The sequence below is a fragment of the Plectrocnemia conspersa genome, unplaced genomic scaffold (genome assembly GCF_051122295.1).
Source record: "Plectrocnemia conspersa isolate PC_06_02 unplaced genomic scaffold, ASM5112229v1 ptg000009l, whole genome shotgun sequence".
NCBI classification, from domain to species: domain Eukaryota; kingdom Metazoa; phylum Arthropoda; class Insecta; order Trichoptera; family Polycentropodidae; genus Plectrocnemia; species Plectrocnemia conspersa.
Window position 1 is genome coordinate 2,655,412 of NW_028277173.1, and position 25,146 is coordinate 2,680,557.

General features: G+C 30.1%; 1 protein-coding gene across 12 annotated transcripts in view; it reads left to right on the plus strand.

Annotated features, from left to right (window-relative positions):
• fus (epithelial splicing regulatory protein fusilli) overlaps nucleotides 1–25,146 on the plus strand; it is a 53,547-nt gene that overhangs the window by 19,050 nt on the left and 9,351 nt on the right. For 3 of the 12 annotated variants that reach the window (XM_088192840.1, XM_088192841.1, XM_088192839.1), the window contains exons 3-13: nucleotides 8,652–8,825; nucleotides 8,928–9,010; nucleotides 9,090–9,229; nucleotides 10,566–10,655; nucleotides 10,721–10,775; nucleotides 20,262–20,372; nucleotides 20,447–20,579; nucleotides 21,266–21,403; nucleotides 21,476–21,691; nucleotides 21,857–22,096; nucleotides 22,159–22,275. In XM_088192840.1, coding sequence (XP_088048966.1) covers nucleotides 8,652–8,825; nucleotides 8,928–9,010; nucleotides 9,090–9,229; nucleotides 10,566–10,655; nucleotides 10,721–10,775; nucleotides 20,262–20,372; nucleotides 20,447–20,579; nucleotides 21,266–21,403; nucleotides 21,476–21,691; nucleotides 21,857–22,096; nucleotides 22,159–22,275 — 1,497 coding nt within the window. Of the gene's footprint in view, nucleotides 1–8,651; nucleotides 8,826–8,927; nucleotides 9,011–9,089; nucleotides 9,230–10,565; nucleotides 10,656–10,720; nucleotides 10,776–17,380; nucleotides 17,627–17,839; nucleotides 17,957–20,261; nucleotides 20,373–20,446; nucleotides 20,580–21,265; nucleotides 21,404–21,475; nucleotides 21,692–21,856; nucleotides 22,097–22,158; nucleotides 22,276–25,146 lie in introns of those variants that run through there. The other 9 variants (XM_088192844.1, XM_088192846.1, XM_088192842.1 and 6 more) reach the window with 5 other exon arrangements.

Consider the following 25,146-nt stretch of genomic DNA (forward strand, 5'->3'; position numbering starts at 1 on the left):
ATTTTAAATATTGTATTATTTTGTCGAACGATGTGAACTAATTCAGTTTTACTGATACGGAGCAGTGAAATTGTAAATCAATTATTTGATATATTTTAACTGGTTCAGCTAGTTAATTTATACATTAACTGTAACATACATATGTGAATAAAAATGTATTGCTTTATTTTTCATCAAAATTATATTATGATATATGCATATAATCGACTGTATCTAGAAAATGGTTCAGCTACAATAAAGCACGACTTTACTTCCGGCGTTTTGACCATTTTCAAAATCATATTCATGACTTCTGATGAAAAACTACTTACAGAAACGGAATACATTAAAAATAATTAACTTATTCGATTAAGTCGATTGTAACGGTGGCCTCGATTGGTGTTTTTTTTCTATAATAATCAAATTTATAACTACCTATTGGCATCGTATCGGTTTCGGAACCGTTGATTTATTAATTTATACACACTTTAATCTCTATTCAAAGAGTAGGTCATGAAGTTTTAGACCAAACATTTGTGTTTTATCAGCATATTATAGCACCTCACGTGCGAATTAGTGTTATCTATGTTGAACGCACTCGTTGATACACTGTATTGTTGGCTTTATGGCCGTGGATAGGGTTACCAGATTTGAGTTCAGATTATAATCTGAAAGTATTCAAGATAATGAATTCTTGGTGAACAACTGTATTTGTAATTGTTGTATCGGTCGGAGAAATAGGATTTTCTTAAGAGTTCATGAAACTTTTCAGTAACGCTCGGTGGTATTGCATGGTTGCGACCTCCTTGTCATTAGACGGGGTGTCCCAGTTGCCACATGTCACCTTGGATTTGCTTAGTTTCCCAAGCGAAAACAATCAAACAATCGTCATGATGCAACGAACCTGGTTTCCATCGGCTTCCACGCCATTTCCCCGTTAAAAGTTCAAATCCGATCCAAAGAATGGAGAGTGAAATCAATACAGGGATTGAACGCACGAATGCTCGCGGTTTTCTAGTGAAATTTCCCTTTAGATTATATATTCATGGAAATGCTGGAAACCAAGTTTATTTGGATTGGAAGATCTGCTTTTCACACTTTCTGATATTTAGTTTACCTATTGAGGTAAATCTAATACATAGTAACTTTGGCCATGAAATGTATAATACAATACATGAAACAGTCGTAAACATACATATTAATAATCACTGATTAAAAGTGAATTATCACTAGTCTGATAAAAATCACGTTTGTATTGTGATATTATTATAAGACATAAAATTACAGTAATTGACTGAATTTAAAATATGCTTTTTTAACTATAACAATTAATTTCGATACAATACTTTGACTAATTTACATACTGTTTATTTTTAATAATTGAAACTATTTATTTTAATACTTTGAAAGATTTTTGATAAATATTAATGAAGGCAAGGTTCGGAATGGACCGAAGCAAACCGGAACGCAGCTCCGCTTCGTTGAATTCGCGAAAATATAGCTCCGGTTCGTTAAAACTTGAATAAAATAATAGCTTAATTAATGTAGTCATTGAATTTCGAGAAAAAATGTCGTAAGACTAGTGCTAATTTTTTTTGCTATGCAAGAAGCAGTTCTTCTAAAAGAAGATAATGTAAAAAATCTTTTGATTGATTGTGGAAATACTACTTTCCTATATAGTATATAGTATAAAATTAGAGATAGATACTATTTGAGGTATAAAAAATAATACTGTAATAAACGAGAGATTTCTCTTTGAATAACTTTTATTGAGATGTTTATTAATTTATTTATAGCTCTTTTCACTTTATTAGGACTCTTAAATTTCTAAAACATCCCTCGTTACAGCAGTATTTAATAGTTGTTTTAAAGTTGTGTATATAGTTGAATTTAGCGTTACTTGTGACAATATTTTACGCAAATATATCTAAAAAAATAGAAATTGTATCGATTTTTTTAGTTTGACGGCTGCTTTCTTGGACTGAAAGCAGCCGTCAAACTGCAAACGGCAAATGGATGTGAATTTGGGGTTCAGTACCTTGAAACTGTTAATGGATACCATTAAATTTATTTCCGCTCAGATATTAAATCGTTTGTCTGATGTCTAAAAACCAAGAAAAAAAGCTTGAGAAACACAAATAAATCAATTATTATTATAAGCTCTTAGTAAGTCTTTCATGCCTGATTTAATTGCAACTATTACGAGTGGTCCTGACACAATTTACAATATTTGAAATGTGAATTGTGACATTATTTTTTTTTTAAAATCACTAAAATTTGTGATATAATTTATAAAAGTCGCCTCTCACGCTGTAGTCGGGTATAATATAAATCATTATATTCCATATAATGATTTATATTATACTTACCTGTTTTACCTTTTCAGTACCCGTTTTAGTGCTTTGAAACATTAAATTGATCTCCGCTCAGATATTAAACAAGAATAATAGCTTGAGAGACACAAATCAATTATTATTATAAGCTTTTAGTAAGTCTCATGCCTAATTTAATTGCTTTTATTTTATTTCCATGCCTAATTTAAGCTTTTACGCACTGAATTCCTTTGCATTCAACACCGACCTTCTATTGCACTTGCTCGTCGTTATATTTTATCACCAGTTCTTGTAAGGTAATTTTGAAACTGTTAATGGATACCTTTAATCAATGTCTGATCAGATACGCAATATTGTTTATTTTCGCCTTGTAAAAAGTCCAAAAGACACAAATCACTTCATTTAATTAAGATCTTTCGCAATAAATTTCGTCGCAACGATTGTGGATGATCCCGACAATAGTGTATATTAAACGAAATTACATATTTTACTATTTTTATTTATTTATTTCATACAAATAGTTTCACTGCAGTGACTATGGCATATTTTTATATACAAAATTTTAATTATTTAGTAAAGAAACTCAAACTTCAGTTCAATCGTTTTATTTTTAACTAATTAAGAATGTTGAAAAGATGGCGAAAGGTATTTTATTACATGACTGCAAATACTTGTTGCCAATTTACATAAGGACGAAATAGTCCGCAACGTCTCAGACTATTTTGTAGTAACTGTGAGGTTGCAGATTCGAGCCCCTGCAGCTGCACTCGAATTTTTATTTAAAAAAAAAACCGGCCCCAGCTGCAGTGACATCTATTGACTATACATTATATTACACATAATACTTTATAATTATTAATATATATTACATCAATTCCCAGACTTTTAGTCTGTTTAGATTTATCCCGTTGTAACGCATTGGGCTTACACCTGTTTGGCTACAACGGAAGATTTAATAAAAATAAATAAATAATTGTCCTATTAAGTAGATTCGTTGCGGAGAGTTATTCATGGGGTAATCACTGTTCTGACCAACGCTCACTCGCTGCCGCTCGTTTGCACCTAACTTGTTTAAATTTAAAAAATATTTATTTTATCGCTTTCGTAGCCTTTAAGGCCAAACCAGCAATGTGATACAGCATGTATATAGTTCATAACTATTGGTTTTTGACTTAAAAATATATTATATAGCGACTAAGGAATCTTTACATTTTTGAATCCTAATAAATTTAATCCGCAATAAAAAATATTGCTAACTTCAAAAAAGGCTAGAATCACTGCTAACGCCTATTATTTCTGAAAAGGAATGTCTGAAAAAAAACACAGAATCAAACATATGCTTCCCAATAGACCATAGTTTTTTAATGTATTTTCTTGATTTATTGCGACGAATGATTAATAGAAACGACACATTCAAGTTGTTCTGGCCCTTGTTTATTTTAAACAAAGGGTTCCAAGAGCCCCGCAAATTTGACGATGGAATTTTAGAGGAGCGCGAGGCCGGCTCTGTCTAAGTATACAAATTTTACAAAGATTCACGAAATTTGAGTCGACAAAACAGCCCCTAGAAGAATTTAATATCGCTATATAAATTGTAATTAGACATTTTATGATAAAAATAATATTTACGTCTGTTTTTATTTATTTCTTACTTTGCCCTGCGTAACTGAATCTGTTGCGTATGCTTAGCGTCAGAAAAAAAATCTTAAATATTTTTACATATCCGTATTTGTATTCTAAAGCGTTTGGATACTGTAATATTAAAAGAAACACAATTTAAAATTTCTAAGGTGTGGTCTCGACAATCTGTCGATGCTCAGCAATTAAGCGCTATATAGAGTCGTGATTGCGTCCCTCATTCTTAATCGTCCCGGCCAGGACGTCAGCGCTCCCCTTATACGAGACAAGCTTGCTAGACACAATGATTTTTTGTCGATATAGTTTTAAATATATAAAATTAAGATTTTTTAATAATGGGTATGGTTTTGGTGAACGCCAATATGGCTTTTAATAAAGCAAAATACTTCTTATTGTTGGAAAGGTTTCAGAGGAAATTATTGTTATTAGAAATCTATAGAAAAGGAAATACGGATCATATATGAATATGTTTATTGTATTATCGACGTAGTGTGTACTCCACCGATGGTCAGCGATTGCGTCCCTTATTCTTGTTTGTTGCGGCTAAGATGTCGGCGCTCGATAACGCTCTTTTGTGCAAAAAACATTTTTTTCGCATTTAATATGTATGAAAATAATGTAATGTTCTGCTTTTTAATGAATTAAAAAATGCAGTTAATTACAATTATGCATAATTTAAAAAAAAATGCATATTTTTAAATCAGTCATTTACTATTTTCTAATCATATATTCGCTGTATATTGTCTACAATATTAAGCATATTAAAATTATTAACTAAATAAATCTAAAAGAGAATTGATTTGAATTACGATTACCACCATTCATAGAAAAACGATTTGTGAAAAGTCATTATTGTTGGGTTACTTTTTGTTGTTAAATTTTCTATTGAACATAAAAAAACAATAATAAATAAAAACTAATGACTGATTGCTAATATATGCAATATTTCACTTCGCTTCATGGATTGATATAATAATAATAATAACGATTGCACCATGCAATTAGGCAATATAATATAGCGTAGTTTTCCCGAATTGCTATTGGTCCATGTCTGCGAAGGCTCCGCCTCCGTTTCTCGTCATTATTCAATTATAACTCTTGGCTGTTTTTCATCTTGCATTCCGTGTTTGATTGTACAGCGGCTCTAAACTCTGACACGCACGTGTTGTTATTATTATGTTTGCACGAACGCTGATGTTTTTTCCTTCACCGAGTTATTTATTCTCGATGGCAACATCGACGATTAGAATTGAAATCTCGCTAGTAAAAAATAAACACAAAAAGTTTGAGCAGCGCTGTGTTGCTAAATTGCGGTCTTAAACACTGCAAGTGCAAAAAGTATGCACAGGGCACTTTCTCTCTTTCGGAGAAAATTGTCAGTTAAAAAAACAAACTGGTCATTAACGTGCTTGTTAAAGAAAAAAAACGCAAACCTAAAATGGTGATCGTTAAAATGTTCAAATATTTTATTAAGAGCAAAAATGACGTCGTTATAGTGTCGTTTAATAAAATACAGTGTGTTTAATAACACTGTACAACAATTTTGTGATGTGGAATTGTTAAAGTAAATTTTCACGCTCGATTTTATTTCTGGGAAAACTTGATATAATTTATTCTAAACTTTTTTAAATTATATTTTATGATTTATTGTGATAAACTATTATACATAGTGCATATTTAATTAGATTAAAATACTATCATTTGAATATGTTTTAGAGCTTCTTTGCTCTTCTGTTTCTTTGATTCTCTTATGCCGTTTGCTTCATAAGATTCCCATGTCATCTGGACGAAGTACCGTTACACGAAAGAGCACGCTTTCTTCGTTTCGTGCGACACCACTCCCACTTTTATTTTTAGGGGATCGGCGTCAGTTCTGGATTGTTAAATGAATAAATTTGATTAATCTACAATACCTCTAACTTCATTCTATAATTTTACTATTTATGTATCTGATTTTTTTAAATTTTGTGCAGAATTTTAACGATATTTTAAATAAATATAATTATTATAGTCATTATTAAATGTATTCCTACTATTTTTGTTTCCAAAAGCAATAAAATAATTATATTTATTATAAGAAAAGAGCATTATTATATAATAAAAATAAAATGGTAAATATTTCTTTAGAAGCGCAGGGTAACACCCCCACGGTGTATGGCTGAGAGGCAAATAGTAGTGGATTCTAATTAGAATGTAACGGTAAACCGTCGAGCTCGATAGGGAATCTTATGATGCTAACCGTTTGAATTCCGTATGGACACCGGTGTCCATTTGCGAACGACGACATGAATGCCGCTAAGACGCGGGTGTCTGTTCCTTATTTTGTATTTTTTTTTGTAAATTTATAAAATAATTTTTTTCGATACTTTTTGGCTACTTACTTGTATAAACTAAATTTTATTTTGTTTCTATAATAAATAAAATTTCACACAAAAAAAAAAATTTTCAGATTTTTTTTTTAATTTAAATATTTATAAAAACATCAATATATGCATTCTTAGCATACACCGCCTTATTTCGCTTGGAACTAAAAGGGTTAAGGATGGCTTCCTGTTGTTTCTGAGTACTAACAGACATCAAACTTCGAAACATTGCGTCAGTTCGTGCGGTACCCATTCAGAAATTTTTTTCACCTTTCCTGTGGCTCCAGATGACGTGAAACAGTTGTTTGTGAATCAGCTTCAAAAGTGTTTCTCAGTATTTTTTAATCAAAATCAGATTGAGGTCACTCATTTTCAATGTTAATATTACTAGTACGAAATTTCTAAGATCAACGCCTTTCAGTTCTCTGACTAACAGTACCCTCACTAAATCTCAATTTTATATTTCTTATGGCCTGCGTCACTTTGTTTTGAATAATTATATCTTTTGTCGACATTGTCGTGCCCATTTAAATGGTCATTTTACCATGGCTATATATATTGCATTTCTTGTACTTCTTTTGAATAATTTTGTTTTTATTTTTAATTGCATAATTATAGTTACTAACTTCTAAATCCATTTAAATATTAAAATATTCAAATCAAGTTGGTATTGTCAATTATCATCCATATTGAAAGCGTAGTTTGTGTTTGATAGTCCAGTATTTTATCACGCTCGGTGATTTTTTATTTTAAAATGACGGAATGAATATTTTGGATGTGTGCGAATTAATGCAAAATTTAACGCAAATAAATTGTTTTATTTTTAAAATTAATAAATCAACGAGCGTGACAAAATGCGTCTTGAACAAACTATGCGACAGATTAAGCAAAATCTAAAATTTGCCGTTTAGTATGTTTTTAGTTAATAATAATACATAATTTATATATATTTGTAGTACATTAAATGGTTTAAAAAAAAAGCTGTAAAATAATTTGTGTCTTAGTTGGATTTGAAGCAAAAATAGAGATGAATTCAAAACATTCTTATTTCAAAAATGTGACATATGTTATTAAATTTTGCTTTAGTTTAAAATTTCTGCTTTGTGTAATAAATATTATTATTATAATCACAATAAAAAAGTTCAGTCCTCGTCTCCTGTTTTTAACCGTTGCAAAGTAAAGATTCTCGTGCTAAAATTATTTCAGGATTTTAATTCTTTACAGACTTTGCTATTCTGTATATTTCTTAAATTTTGCAACCAGCTTTAAAAAATTCGAATCTTGTTAATAACATTTGATTTATTTTATATATGTACATAGAAAAATATATCAAAAATTTATAAGAACTTGTAAAATTGATATATTTATTAATATCATAAAATTATTAAGTAGAACTACTGTGTGTGACTATGTATGGTTTTTTATCAACTAATTGAAAAATATACATATTATATATGACACAAAAAGTAAAAGTAAGTAATTATAATTTAGGTTCAAGTATTCAATTATCTCTCTATATGTAAAGATTTACGCTTACGTTTAACATTTTTTTTATATATTTCAATTTAAATGTAATAAGTGCTAAAAGTGTATAATTATTTTAATTCTAGGGAAATTCTGAATATAAAAATGTACACGTATACATATAACCTCTAGGTGGGCCGGCAAATATTTTATCACACGCTAATAATTTTATTAATGTATTATATATGTATTTATTGCAAAACTTCTGTTATAACATGACATAATCAACAACCACTGAGTAGTTAGTGAGGCACCAGACTGAAACCAAAGTCTTTAAATCAGTGTCATCTAATTTATTAATTATAAATTATTGTTATAGCTTTCAATCAGTGCATGCTAGCTCAATTATTTCAAGCATTTATCACGGTATTTACCCGCGAGATTAGGAAAATCTAATCTGTGATGATTGATCGTATTGGTTTTCACAGTTCGTGAACAAATGTAGAATATATATTATATATAAATTAGCGAAGCGAAGTACTCATCGTTGTTGAAAAGGATTCAGAGTGAATTTCTCAAACTTTGAGGGGTGGTGTATACAATCCAAATTTATTTAATTTAAAATATTAATATTTAATTTTAAAAATATATTATCTAGCTTATGTACATATGTATAAATATAAGCGATGAAGTGTTTCCATTTATATAATATATTTAACTTGTTCAACAACGTTGAAGTAGGACTTAAGAGCTCGTTTTCCTTGACCTCTAGATCAATAGTTTTCAACGAGTTCAAACTTCAAGTTACATTATATATTATATGTTATTATATTAATAAACAAACTTAATAACAATATTTTTATTTTTATTTCAGATTGTCGGTCTCCAGCAATATGTTATAAGACCACCTGAAAGCGAAGAATTGGTCACAACAGTTCCGGGTGCACCGCTTCCACCTTTGCTCAGCCAAGACATTGTGGAAGCATCGTCTCTCAATGATGACTTAATCAGAAAAATAGGACAACCACTTCCTTTAGTGATAGGACAAGTAAGATTATTTCATGGACTGTGTATTTTAAAGAAAAGCTTTCTTAATACCGACTGTACACTTATTACGTTTGTGGTATTAATTGGTGTTTCTATATTTCAGTTTGACAATTATGTACGCTCACTCAACATAGATCCTGATTCACCTAATTTTAGAATGATAACCGACGGGCAGCTTCCGTTCAGGTAATACATCACATCTGTTTTGATAATATTGCAATATTGCATTGTTTTATATATTACATTTCGTATTTTATCGTTTCAGACAATGTCTACATCCACAAGCTTGCTGTCGCTCGTTAACTCTGCCGAGCTATTATTGCCGTTTCCATGATCTTCACAAAGAGTTCCTTAAAGCCTACTCGTCTAATCTTGATATACTCACGTTGCATCAGATATTACAATGTAAGATTTCAATACTTGTGTGAATCGAAAAGATTATTATTATAATAGTAAAAAGCGCTATAACAGAGAGAATTTATATATTACGTATGTTTGACATACATTTTTTACAAGAAAAATGCAGTTTTCTCCAAAACTATGGCTTCTGTTCATTGGTGCGTAAAGGGATTTGAACAATTTCTCAAATTTAATTGATCATATATTATAAGAAAAGCTATGAAGGGCATGCATATATATACTCAAATGTTCTTCTCGTATTTTTGCGGTATAATTACCCAATTTTTCCATTCATTTATGAAATTACTTTACTTTACATGGTCAAATATTTGTAGAAAGAACATGCAAACTATGTAGTTCACAACACATTAATTTGGCTTATTAAAAACAGAAGTAACTTAGTCAAGTGGATATAAATATTCATTTTTAACCAAATTTCCTTGGATATTAATACCAGCTGTAAAAGATTTTGTAATAGCTGTTACAATGTGAAAGTCACATCAGTTTTAAAATGCTCCTATTTACATTAGTTATAGCATATTTTGTTACTCAGTAGCAGTATCTTACTGAAAAGTGAGATTTTAAAAACAAGGCAAATTTCACGTCAAAATCAATCAAATTATGCCATTGTCGTAGTAGTGGAAAGCTCGGTTATTCTCTTGCGCTGTTACATATACATATATCGTAAACGATTAACAATCTAGATAATATCTTTATTGTGTAGCACTCACAGCACCTAAAAAACATATCTTGGTATGTAATCGTATGATTCTGTTAAGACGTTGTTATTTATTAAAAATAATACCTTATTATTTAACGTGTTAGATGATAGTGTTAATCTTCTTATTAATAATTTAATAAGTAAATTAAAAAAATTATTAACACACAGTGTAAACAGACTTGTTTTAACTTACACAGATGGCGTTAGATGTACAATTTAATTTATTGTTCGACTTGAATATGTGTTTTGAAACATGTTTTTCTTGTAATTTATGTATATTCCTAAATTAGTGCAACTATATACAGGAAATTAATTACATAACCATTAAAATGTCGACGGGTTTATATTAAAAATATAGATGTTATCAAAATGATCTTATCGATATTTTGACGGAACCATACAGTTACATTTTTATGTTACGTTATATTTATTTCCAAACTATCCATATTCATTAGCTCCTTATTATCATTACTGCTTTATATATAATCTTTCTTATTTTATAGCAATAATCATAGCATTGAATTAAGACGAATTAATATAATATATATTATACATATGTATTATATGAAAAAGATACTTAATAATATTGTTTTAATAATAAATATATATATTGTTTAACAGATTTAGCAATACCTGGACACGAAGGAAACGATTTTTATATGAAAGAAGCTAAAGATATGGCGAATATCATAATGAGAATGATATCAGAAGGTCCGTATATATTATACATTCTCTAATTAAAAATACGTCATATTAAATAATTGTAATTTTTACAGGATTCAATTTTGAACTTCACGAGACAGTGGATTTAGTACTAGAACCAGGAATATGGTAAGTTTATTATTCCAATATAACTTTCCATATATATTTAAAGAGAACTGCACCATTCTTGTCGTTTGGAATAAATTTCTCGAGTCACATGAATATAAAATCCATTAAAAAGAGAGCGAGCCTTGGCAAGTTTTGCTCAGCTGTGATTCCACGGTTTACACGATGACCGTTCGACCCAAAACCCGTTATCCTCTGTGAAATAAGGGAACGGTTTGTCTCCAGTAAAGAATGACAAGTCATTTGAATCACAAATCAGACGTATGCCATCAGCTGGAGCTGTGCCTTTGAATTTCAACGATGTTGTCTCTGTTCCCAGTTTGCTCCGATTTAAATTTGTCTGTGACTTGCATTATCATAATGTTAAACCCAGCATGATTACAATAAACATTTTTAAGGTCACGTATTTGAGAGTTATATTAGAGATTTCTGTTGTCTATCAGTCATTCCAATCCCAATATTTTCTTAGTACTGTATATAACGGAGAGTGTTATATTATTAATAAAAAAACACTATGCAACTAGATTAGATAAGGCGATTTGTATGTAAAGTTATGGACTGATTTCAGATGTATAAGTTTTTTTCAATAATGTTTTTATATAGACTAATAAAAAAACAAGGTCTCGTGGCACAATTTAAAAAAAATTAATGCCAGGATTCACTCAAAAGTTTTATCTATACGTGACGGTTTTTTAGGTTAACGTTATAATTAATACTAATTATTTTTACGTAATATCCATGTCGTATTGAAGATTGGGTTGAACTCTTGGGATTAAAGTAACTGTTTTATTTGGATCTAGCTAAAGATTGAAGTAGAAAAATATTTTCTAAGGCTTATTAGTATCGTCTCGGTCGATTCGGCGTAGCTTAGTGCGAGTTCGGTGAACCTTATTTTATTCCAAGTCGGAAGCGAAGTGAAGTAGATAAAATTATATGATATTTGTGGCATAAAAATGCAATATGTTACACAGTGTAAATTTTATTTTCATAATTTAATAGAGAATTTATAATAAAAGGTCAGAATATAAACGGCGAGAATAAATATTAGATGGTCAGAATTTTGTCAGATTTTGTTGCTTTGTATTGATCAGAATATATATTAAATGGTAAGAATTATTTTTACAGATTATCAAAATCATTTTTTTCACAATAGTACTGTCGTATAGTATTTTTATTGTTGTAAAGCTGAAGATTGGTACCACTAGTCGATCTGTCATTCGCATGTCGGTGATTCATTGTCATTATCAATGTATTTTAGGACCAACTTGTTTGGTTGGACTCGCAATATTTATCAGCTGGCAACATAACGAGTCAAGCATGCTCTTCCTTGCCGGCTTGTCGTTATTCCCGCTTCGTTCGTCGCCCTGAATATCTTCGCGTCCTACATACAATTAAATAGATCTGTTGAGAGTTGTTCATGGGGTGTTAAATATTCTGAACAACGCTCGCTCGCACCTAATTTGTCCAACAGTTTTGGTGTGATCGAGATATTCCTAAAATAAATAATTTATTGCCCGTTTATATTTATAAATGTTATAATATTTTTTTATTTCATATGATCGTCTTATATTTTAATTCTGATCGTCCCATATTTTTATTCTGATCGTATGCTATTTTTTTCTAAACATTTGATATTTATTCTGACCCTGAATAACATAATTATTACCATTATTTTAATTCTAATCGTCCTATATTTTTATTCTAACCGTATGCTATTTTCCACATCGTGTTTCAAAATAGAATAAATTAACAATAGTATAGGACGGACCGTTTGTTTGTTTAAAGCGCCCTTTCGCAAATATATTCAGGCGAAAATAGCTGTTTTCATTCTTAGCGTTTGCAACATTTCACAAAAGCATGAAAAAAGCAAATCAAAGTTTTTGTTAGAAATGTAACCATTTGAATTTTAAATCTGAAATGGCGTTCTATTGACAATTTTACAACTTTTGAACTTCTTACTACCATTTTTCATGTATGATTATTCCCGAATCTCTTTAAGCATATTTCTGGCTACTTTTAAAGCGTGATGAAATCTATTTTTATTTAATATCTTATTTAAATTGCTGATTACTTCCAAAATCACAAGTTCCAAAACTTTTTTACTAACAAAAACTCTCAGCTTGGTGCCCTAAGCCTTAGGTAAATCCAATCTTATATACTAGATGTGTTGAAAAAATCACGAGGATTTTCATATTTAGTAAAAAAGTATTTATTTATTTTTTAATATTGATATTTTTTCTTTTGAAATTGTCTCTAGATTTAATACACCAATGCTGACGTTTCGATAAATCTATAAAATATTTTTGGAATGCATTATTTAATAGTGTCTAGCTCACTCTGCAATTTTGCGTTAACTCTTGTTGTTCTTTCCGTGTACTTAGGGAACAGTAAAAAGTCATACGATAACATATCTGACTAATACTGCGGCATCATGACGGTGTCGTTTTTGGCCAAAAAACTACGAGTTTTTAGCTGGAGCGTGTTGTAAAATCAAAGAGTTGATCGCTCTCGACTATGCTCGTTTTCTTCGGACTGCTTATACTTCTCATTTATCATACCACCTGGTGGTGAGAAATTATTTTTCAACTATTTTGCACTGTTGCTAGTTGTTTTATTTAAAAATAACCTTTTCCTTCTCTTATCATTTGAAACGCCTTTTTATTTTATTGTTTTGCTTCGTCGACCATTGGTCATGCGTTTTTACGATTGTTCGTTAAATCGTCGATAAGCACCATAGCCTCTTAGCTCTGTAGTCAAAGGTTGAAAAATAATACAGTTTTGGTTCAGGCGCGACCTAATGGCGAGCATGATCGATAATTGTGTCGACTAGTAATTATTGCTTCTGGCAACTGAATGCGCACCTTGGCCGGGTCCAAAGTCAATCCTCATTAGTGAGTGCTGAACCATTGGTCTTCGAGCGATACATTAACATAATTGGAAAGTTTACTAACTACATATTATGGAGCAAGTAAAATAATAAATAAACCATTTTTCTTATTTAAAATTGTTAAAAGTCGATACTTTTTATTTCATTATCTGATAAAAACAGCGCAACGATATTATTACGTCTATAATACTGTTAGATAGGTAAGGTTATGTTATTTAATGTCATATATACTAAGCAAGGAAATCTTTTCAAAATATCCTTAATTTTTTATTAGGGCTGTGTTATGCTATGCCTGTGACATTAGAAATTATAAATTTTAATTATCTAGCGTTTCAAAAACGGCTCTAAATCATTTAGTTGTACTTATTATTACTGCTTTTTTAAAATATAATATATATCAGAGGCAATAACATTCTAGTTGAGATTTTTGTTGAGATCATTGCTCGAAAACATCTAGTTAATGTAGACCTGATATTTTTGCCGAAATTATTGTTTGAAAACGGGTAAAATATTTTTTCATCGAAAATTTATTCGTCAATTTTTTATAATATCTCAGCAATTATGCATTAAATAAATGTTTTAAGACAAGAACATGTTAACCTACATTGCTGCCGAAATCATTGTTTAAAAACAGCTAGAATTTTTTTAGTAGACTTATATTGGAGGCAAATATATATTTCACGTATATACTTATGACATACAGTTAACATGTTCTTGTCATCAGTATTTTTTTATAATGTAACTGTGATTATGATATATATGAATGTGATAATGCAAGAACACGCTAACTGACATTTTGGTGAAACCATTCTTTGAAAACTGATAAACGATATAGATTTTTCCATATGCGGCAAATATATAATTTACGATAAGATATGTATATGATGCACAATTATTTTCATTTTTTTATAATATCGCAGCAATTATGCAATATGAAGATCATAATAGAAGAACAGGCTAACTTACTTTGTTGACGAAATCATTATTTAAAAAACAGCTGGAAGATTTTTAGTAGAATTTTATATAGGAGGCAAATTTATAATTTATGCCAACTTTTGATACACAGTTAACATGTTCTTGTCATCCTTTTTTATTGTTGAAATTTACTGTGTCATTTTTATAATATAGCAGTAATTACGTATTATATAAAGACCATAGAGTAAAAGCATGTTAACTGACATTTTTGGTGAAACTATTCTTAAAAACGGGTAAAAGATGTAGATTTATCTATAGAAGGCAAATATAGTATATTTTACGGCAAGATATTTATTATAAAACACAGTTATTTATTATCGGAAATGCATTTTTTTTTATTTAATCTACCTTTGTAACCTGACAGGCGTAAGCTCAATGCGTTACAACGGGCAAATCTGTACTAACTGAGTAAGTCAATCAGACATAATGAATACCTACAAGTAAGTTTTAACCACCAGACTAAAAATATGGGAATCGGTGACATCTATCTTATTAAATATAATTTTTTATGTGACATACAATTTATAATCAATAGAAGTCCGTTTTTTAATAATAGCGCATTTTTTTATAAATGAAAATTCGAGTGCCGCTGCCGGGACTCGAACCCGAAACCTCAGAGTTACTAGTCTGAGACGCTACGGTTTAAGCTATTCCATCCTTAATATCGCGATATTATTTTAAACAATTATTCAATATATGAAGATCATAAGTTAGGAATATGCTCTGGATCACTGGATGCTAGCGACTTAACGCCAGTCACTGGAGAAGCCAGTGCGCCACTGGCATGCCAACAGAACAAATATTTTTGTTTTGCTGGCACGCCAGCTTATCCTTCCACCACACTGCCGTACTGGCGCAAGGTGAGTAGTGCTTTTTCGCAACAATAATTCTTTCAGTTGCTGGCACTGTGTAAACGGTAAAACGCCAGTGGACTGGAATGCAGTCGTCGCGTGCCAGTGACCCCAGTCAACTTCCAGCTGGCATGCCAGCAACTGGCAGCGTGTAAACCAGCCCTTACATTGTTGACGAAATCATTGCTTAAAAACAGCTAGAAGATTTTTAGTAGGCTTTTTTTTCATATTGAAGGCAATTAATGTATATACTTTTGATACACAGTTAACATGTTCTTACCATCCTATTTTTATTGTTGAAAATTATTATGTGTATTTTTTAATACTATAGCAGTAATTATATAATATATTGAGTCAAAAAGGTAAGAACATGTTATCTACATATTAATATACAGCAAGATATTTATAAAAATAAATGTGTTTATTTTTTATAATATACCAGCAATTATTAAACACATGAGGAGCATTAAGCAAGAATATGTTAACTAACGTTTTTCTAAAAAAAAAATTAATTGCTCTATTAGAAATGATCTCGCAAATGATTTTGAATAGCATGAATATGTAGAAATCATATTTTTCGTTAATAAAAATAATGTATAAACTAGATATATAGTTGACACGTTCTTACCATTCTATTTTTATTGTTGAAAATTATTATGTGTATTTTTTAATACTATAGTAGTAATTATATAATATATTGAGGCAAAAAGATAAGAACATGTTATCTACATATTAAGACTTACGCTAAATACCGACACCTTTTCGCAAATCTTCGCGAATTTTACCTTTTTTATTTAAATTTATGTATTTTTTGATACGGTCCGAATATTTCGTTGAATTTTTCTAAACATGTTAAAAATGTATCAATGCATCAATTTAAGTTATTATTAGGTGGTTCTCAACATGTGGATCGCCGGAAATAAAAATTAATTATTAAATTTCCTTATTATTAGATTTTAAAAATGATTATCTTGATTTTAAAATTATAAAAACGAATAACTTTGAAATTTAAATAAAAATATTTTAATTTGAGTCAACCAACGGAAAGAATTTACAAAATATATTTGATATAAATATATATTTTTTAAATGGATTTTCGAATTTGTATAGATAAACAGTTCCTGATTATATTATAAGACACAAGGGAAGAAATACAAAGGCAGCTCAATTATGTTTGAACTATATCTTTATTATATATGATTTTGTTGTTAATTTTTACTGATAGCACTGGAAAGATATTTTGCATACTTGCAAAACAAAAATACCGTCGAGAATATTTGGGAGCATTTGAAGAAGAGATTGATAAAATCGAAATAACCACTAAAAGAGAGCTAATCGAGAAGGTGATTCGGGAATAGAATCATACTTTGAACCTTCAAAAATTTAACAACGTTTATAAAGTAAATTTAGGCATTTATTTAATCTAAAGAAGGACATACAAAAGATTTGAAATATAGTCCCGAATTGCATAGTAAAAAATATTTTTATTTTTGTTTTGAATTAAAAAAATAGAATTTATGACTTCTCACAACTAAATTAGTTATTTTTCAATAACTAATGCTATAAAAAATAATAAAATAGCAAAAAAACAAATTTCTGCTTTAAAAATTATAATATATAGACAAAAGTGTCTAATAATAAGGCCAGGCTCAATAATTAAATATTTTTTTTCAATATCAAATAAAACTTCATACTAATATTTAATTTTTTTCAAAAAAAAATTTAAAAAAATCTCTAAGCATCTATTTTTAATTTGATAACGAAATCATAGCTACCGCTCACTCCATATGGCGTGCGCGGTATTTAACGTTCGGCAGGCTCGCGAGCGGTCGGTAAAGTGTTAATATATTTTCACGTGGAAAAGTTTTAGAGCTTCTGCTCCCGTGTAAGCCGGCATTGTTGCATCGCCGCTGTTGGAGGACGACCGTGTTTGCTGTCAACACGCCAGACTGCAAATATTGCAACAAATGTTTTTGTGTGACATATTATTTTTTCTATAATAATTAAAAGAAAACATCATTCGCCACGCGACGCGGCGCTGGACGATCGTCGTTCACTTACGGCCAAAAAACTCGAAATTCATTCGTGTGCATGTTTCTTTTTAACTTTAAACAGCTACCGAGTGACACCTTTTCGGACAGGTATTTTTTATTTATACAATAACGCGCGGTTAATCGATTACGTTTTATGAACGCGATACTATTACAGTAAAAGTAAATATTAACGCACACGAAATGTGTTTTTTTTATCGAAAGTGCAAAGATCGGACGTCTCGTCGATATTTTGGGTTCATTAACTGCGTTCATTATTATTATTATTATTATTAATAATAATATTTTTAAATACACGCCGCTGATAAACACGAGACGTTCGACATTTTTCTTTTGTTTGCTGAATGACGACGTTAATAGTTCGTATTTCATATCGCGTGTGATAAATCCAAACTGGAGTAGGTAGAATGAGACCGCCAGGTATCGAATATATTGTAACATTCATGTCTTATTTGTTACTGAAATCTTTCCGTAATTAACGAACGAGTTTTCGTGTCATTATCATAATCGTTGTTCGTAAAATTACTATACATACTTGTTTAGTACGAGTTTGCTATTATATGATATATTATTTATCAATATGTCGGGGTAAACGGTTTGTTTTTTAAGTAAAGTACAAGCGGCTCTCTTATCGCTCGTCCGACACTTGACGCTACAACAACTTCAATTGTGTTATGTGTATTTTTTAATGTAAATGTAAATATAAATATAATTATAAATAAAATGGTTACTATACACATTCGTGACTAAGTGTTTTCTGTGAATCGTGCTGAATTTTGCAATACATGCACGTCTATTTTTCAATACAAATATTATATAGAACTCTCTAGAATTCAATGTGACAATAAATGCTTCTGATTCATAATAAACACTTTTTTACGTCACCATATATTCGATTAATTTAATGCTGACTTTTGGGTTTGTATATGTATTTTTTATTATTAATAATGGATCGAATAAATGACACTGCAATAATAATGTTAGAACAATTCATACTAGATGGATATTTAATTTCACGCTTACAATGTCAAGCATAGTGCTTAGTACATTTTATAATATTCATTATTCGATAACTTTCAGTCGATAAACTGATTTTATTACTAAAAAAATACTTTTAAAACATTTTTTTTGTTATTATATATTGTAATTTTAGGCGATAGTTCTATTGTGTCTGGCTAATTAGTGATTATTATATATACATACATATATATTTCCTATAGATCATTACATTTTAGGTTTTCCTAGATTTTCTTTATCTCATTAATAAATATCGTTATAATTAATTAAAATTGTGCTAGGTTGTACATATATCAGCATTACCCAATAATTTTTAGTCTCGGAAGCCTTTATCCTTCATCAGGCAACGTTGTTAGGATGTGCAATAAAAAAACTAATCTCCAACCTGAACCACCATTTTTTTCAAAATAGCAGTTATTCAAAAAAAAAAATATAAAATTTAACACTAATAGTGTTTTTTGCTATTTTTATCGGATATAACGGTTTTTGAACTGCCGTCGTATTAATCAGATCGCGATTAAACTTTTTTGAAATATACAACCTTAATAAAATTGATAGGTTCTTTGATCCAGTTTCAAAATAGCAGCCATTAAAAAATCACATTTTTAGTAAAAAAACCTACATAAAAAATATTTTATTATTGAAATTGAAACAAAATTAAAATTTAAAAAAATATTTATATTTTTTTTTTATTTTTTTGTGACCACGATAACGGCCGTAGTTTTAATCCAATGATTTAAAAAATAAAATGTTTATTATTATTACGGGAGCTAAAAAAGGATCATAACAGAATTTTTTGTTTAAAAGCTATCTCGAATTTTTGTTTGAGGAGGACAAATTGCTGCGCGAGTTGAAAAAGTCTTTTCGATTTTTTTGAGGAGATTTTTCAATTGAGATCAAAATAACGTATTTTTAAAAAATATTGTTTAGGAAAAAAATTAGAACAAAATTTTTGAGGAGATCTCAGTTATGTTCCTTAGTCAGTCTGTTCCGCCATCCAGTTTCAAAATGTCAATTATTCAAAAAATTATAAAATTCACAATCGCAAAAAATATTTCAGATTAAAATAAAATGAATAAAAATGTTTCATATTTAAAATAATTTTAATTGATCTTATAAATAAATTGGCTAAGTTCATTAACTAGCCTGATCCGCAATCCTTTTTAAAATGGCGACTATTAAAAAAAAGTATCTTTATTGAAAATAATCATAGAAAAAAATGTTTTATAATTAAAATTAAAATAAAACACTTCATTTACACAAATTATTTGCTTCTTAAGAGAGAAGTCGTAAAACTTTTTGCTGTGTATCTTAATCATTATAAAATTAGTCTTCAAGCACATGTTTAGAAACACTGCTTTATTATATCAATGTATTTTTTAACTCCCCTGTTGATTATTTGATAATTACTACATTAATTCTATATCTTTTGTTGTCGTTGTTTATCCACGCGGACATATGAACAGTTTGAGGTCATACTTAATAAAATGTGTCGCAGAGCTATAAGTCCAATCTTATCGAAGCGTGATATAACCCTTGACCTCCAAGAGAGATGCGATAATGTTTTACATAAGCAAACAAATGTATGAGAGTCGTAGTTTTTTATCTGGTCTTTTCTCTCACTCGATAATATTGTATTTGTCTTAAGCAAAGTCGAGTTTAAGATAAGCTACAGATTTGTTTTATATATATTTTTTCATTTTTACAGTTCAAAGGACGACGAGATCGACGGTAATTGCATAGTGAGAGCCAGAGGTCTCCCTTGGCAATCTTCAGATCAAGACATTGCCAAATTCTTCCGCGGATTGAATGTTTCAAAGTAAGTGCATTTTCAGCATGTCGATAGTCGTATTGTGGTTTAATATGTTAAAGTGGTGCTATTTATCATTGCAGAGGTGGTGTAGCCCTTTGCCTATCACCGCAGGGAAGGAGAAACGGAGAGGCTCTCGTGAGGTTCGTTTCGCAAGAACACAGAGACATGGCGTTGAAGAGACATAAACACCACATCGGGAATAGATATATAGAGGTAAGGCTTACTTACCTAGGAATGGCACTCAAGCTCGGTTTTCTGTTTTCGGCTCAGCTCCGAGAGATTATATGTTTTTATTTATATTAAAAATTTATTTTCTACCATAATTTAGAACATTTTATTATTTTTTTTGTAATAAGCATTCTACATGAATTGATACAATAATATACAATATACAATAATATAAGTAATAATAATTAATAATTAATTAAAGGTATAATAATTAGAACTAGAAGTATATAATATATGATAATAATATAAGTTATTAAACGAAATAAATTCGTGGGTACCTTTAATTATTGAAATATCTTCCTATATATTTTCATTTAAACTATTTTTATTGTCCCGTAGAATAAAATTAAAACCAGAGAAGAAAAAGGTGACAATTTTGTATAGATGAGGATATGTATTTTTATTTTCCTATTGAAATTCTAAAATAATTTTTTTCTGTCTAATTTTTGTACATGGTTAAGGTTATTCAGTATTAATTCAATGTCCACATCTGTATAAATAGGGAATATATGTCTATTGCCAATTCACTACTTCTTAAAAAATCCTCCAAGTCATCTACCTTTTCATTGGGTGTTTCATTTCATAGTGTCAGTTTTTTTAGATGATCGTGTATAGATTAATTTTTAAGATCATATAGCTTGGTATTAATCACATATTCATTTATTATTTAGGTTTATAAAGCATCCGGAGAGGACTTCTTAGGTGTAGCCGGTGGAGCTACTAACGAAGCTGCAGCTTTTCTATCTCGCGGCGCTCAAGTCATCGTCCGCATGAGAGGATTGCCTTATGATTGTACCCCAGTGCAAGTTGTAAGTATTCTTGTTTCAACAAATACTTATTTATATCAAAAAGATTCTAAATGAATCAATTTATTATTCTAGTTGGACTTCTTCTCGGCCGGATTGAATCCTTGTACAGTGCTCGACGGAGCCGAAGGAGTGTTGTTTGTGAAGAGAGCCGACGGACGAGCTACCGGTGATGCTTTCGTCCTTTTCGCCAAAGAAGAGGATGCTCCGAAAGCCCTAGCCAAGCATAGAGAGCTCATCGGTAGTAGATATATAGAATTGTTCAGATCGACGACTGCAGAAGTACAACAGGTTAATTTTAAACTAAATCTTATTATCCCATACTTGTAAATATAACGAACATATTTTATACGATTAGCTTACCGATGGATTGGTTTATGGTGAGATTTTTGAAAGTCAGATTGTCGATGATGTTTATGCGGATATTGATTTGCTTCTTTTGTGTTTGCATCACAGGTTTTGAATAGATCATTGGATCCGAAGACTTATGAGACAACGACGACGGCGCCTATCATTAGCGCTCTGCCTCCGGTGCCTTTATTGCCCCAACACGTGATTACTTCGGGGACGCTCAAGGACTGCATCCGTTTGAGAGGTTTACCGTACGAAGCTCAAGTAGAGCATATTCTCAAGTTTCTCGACGACTTCGCCAAGAACATTGTGTTCCAAGGAGTGCATATGGTGTATAACGCTCAGGTATGTAGATTTAATCGTTTGTGAAGATTTAATAGCATATTAATGATGATCGATGATATTAGGGCCAACCGAGCGGTGAAGCCTTCATTCAAATGGACAGTGAAAACAGTGCTTTCTTATCGGCACAACAAAAGCATCATAGATATATGGTATTCGGAAAGAAACAGCGCTATATAGAGGTTAGTCACATTACATTACACAACAAAATATTGTCTGTTAAATCGTCATACTTATAAATCAAAATGTAAAGCGATTAGTGATGGGATTATACACTAATCATTAGTAATGAGAAAATCATTAAAAACGTTGTCTCTTATAATATTATAACGAAGTGACGAACTTCTATTTCTGCAAATGTATGGGTTGAGCTATGGTGACCAGATTTTAAAAATATCAAAAGAGGACATGTCCAAGAAGGATAAATTGTTGCAAGAGCTATAAAAAAATAGTCATAGAATTTTTTGTTTGAGAAGTGCAAAAAAAAATTGCTACTGTAGCTAAAAGTCACATCGAAAATTTTGTTCAAGAATGACAAAGGAAGATGTCTGGTCACCTTATTTAAGCTAAAAACATTGTCATAAATACAACTGAAGATTTCCAATACATGAACACATCAAAAACAAAAAGTCATTGAGTAGTTTCAGCTCTACACAACAATCGCCGAAAACATATTTTTGTCTGATAAGCTCATTGAAAGCTGAAAGGTTCATGTAAGAGAGGCGTTTTTGAACGCTGACATTCTGGCCAACATCAGAGATGTCAATTGGAGAGGGGCAGGTGGGGGAATTTGCCCCCCCCCCTTCTTGAAAAATGCATATCTGAGTTTTAATGAAATCGAAATATTAAAAAAACGACCACTGACTGGCCAAATTTTGCCCTCCTCCCCCCACCTTCCTGGAAAAATCTGAAATTACGTCCCTTATTCTAAACCAGAATTTTTTGGGTTATCCCTCAAAGAAAATCTTAAACAAGCACTTTCTAATCTATCCAGAAAATATTTTTTTAAATATGTCATTTTAGTGAAATCGTATTGGAATTTATTTTCACCGGTAGATATATATTTTTACTAGTGAAAATATAATTTATCTGACAGGTGCTAGTAAAATTATATAAGTTTAAATTTTTCATACTTAGCAATATATACATTTACATATTTATCACTATTTATTTACATGCGATGTATAAATCTTACAGTGAATCTGTATTTTTCAGTGAAGGTTTATTTTCACTAGTAAAGTCAAAATACATTTTCACAAGTAGATATATATTTCTACTAGCGAAAATATAATTTAACTGATAGTTGCTAGTGAAATTATATGCTGCTCTAAAATGTCTATGAAACGCAATCTGACAGTTGTGGAACGTCTGTTTGCTTTTCAAACCCAAACTCAAGTCTAAAATACAAACTAAGCCAACTCACTCTCATGGAAAAATAAATGTAAAAAGAACTAGACAGACGTCTCATCTCACATATCGCCCTATGGTTTGTCTGTTGGATATTACACTATGTTTTAATAATATGATACAGATATTACGAGAGTATTGGTCAAAGTATATTTAAATTGAATTTTGGTCAATAGGAGGGCGCAAAAACACTTCTCAGAAGTCAACAATTCACATGAAAAGCAATAAATTCGGGTCTGTGCCTTTGCAGTGAAAACGCTCGGTAAAGATCGTTATTGCTTTTGACGTGGATTTTTTACTTCTGAGAAGTGATAATTGTTTTTTGCACAGAGAATGAGATATACACCATTGCATATTGTCGATACCACTTCTCAGCAATTTAAAAAATGTTTCATTGATTACACACTACAATAAAAACCCAACGTTCCTAAAGCAAAAAGACACGGATAATGTCCATAATCCCATATTCTAGAGATACCGTGAGAAATTTCTTCTTCATTTTAGATAATGCAGCCGTATGTCGTGAGCATCTCACCGGAACTGTTGTGCAAATTATCGAAGCAAACAGAACAATATAAACAATTCCACAAGTATCCAAAAACATAATTACGAGTGCATAGTACAAGTTTAATTGCGTGGCTCGCCCCAAATACGTCTTTACAAACTACTACATGCGTGATGGTGACAATAATATTAGTGTATTGGATAAAAATAATACATATTAATTAATTTTATAAAGTTTTAAAAATGTCAGACAGTAAAAATGAAAACCTAACACCAAATCAAAAAATGAATGAAGTGTGGAAAACGGAAAAATTTAGAAAAACCAAGCAAAAAGAAACCATCACGGATTATTATACGCATCGAATAGATATGAAGCCTTGGCCAAAAAAGAAAGTAAAGAGAAAGAAGAGAAAATTCAATCGGGAAAGGAAGTCAATCCGCCTATAATTTTTGTATATGGAGTTTATAATATGAAATCACTTTTTGAACTACTAGAAACTTGAGCTGGAAAGAATTATCAAACAAAGATAACCAGAAACTCAAGGAAGGATCCAATTACAAGATAAGGATACCAAGTTGAAAGAAAAAAATATCGAATTTCATTCATATCAAAACAAATCAGATTGAAAATTCAAAGCTGTAATTCAAGCACTACTGTAATGGTGCCAACACGATTTTATTATCTGAAATGATATATTTAAAAAAATAATTTTTTGATAGATTCGAGAGTATTTTTTCAATTTACTTTTAAGGAATTTTTGGTTTAGAATCAAGAGACTTAAGATTCATAGTATTTCATTAACTCTTTGAGCAGTATCGCCTTACATTTGCGGTGGATATGTTTACATATTTAACTGAAGAAATAAATATTATATTTATGTAATAATAAATATTATATTTGTATAATAATAAATATTGTATTTATATAATAATAGATATTAGATTTATATAATATTTTTTAAATTTTATTTAATATAAATGATTTTTATTGAAAATAATACCAATAAATTAAGAGTACAAAATATATCAATATAACAAAAAATATTTAATTTTAGTTATAAAAATATTGAGAGCTTCTGAATTGAAAATTCAGAAAAGCCGAATTATATAAAAAATATAAATTAACAAAATTTAATAATTGA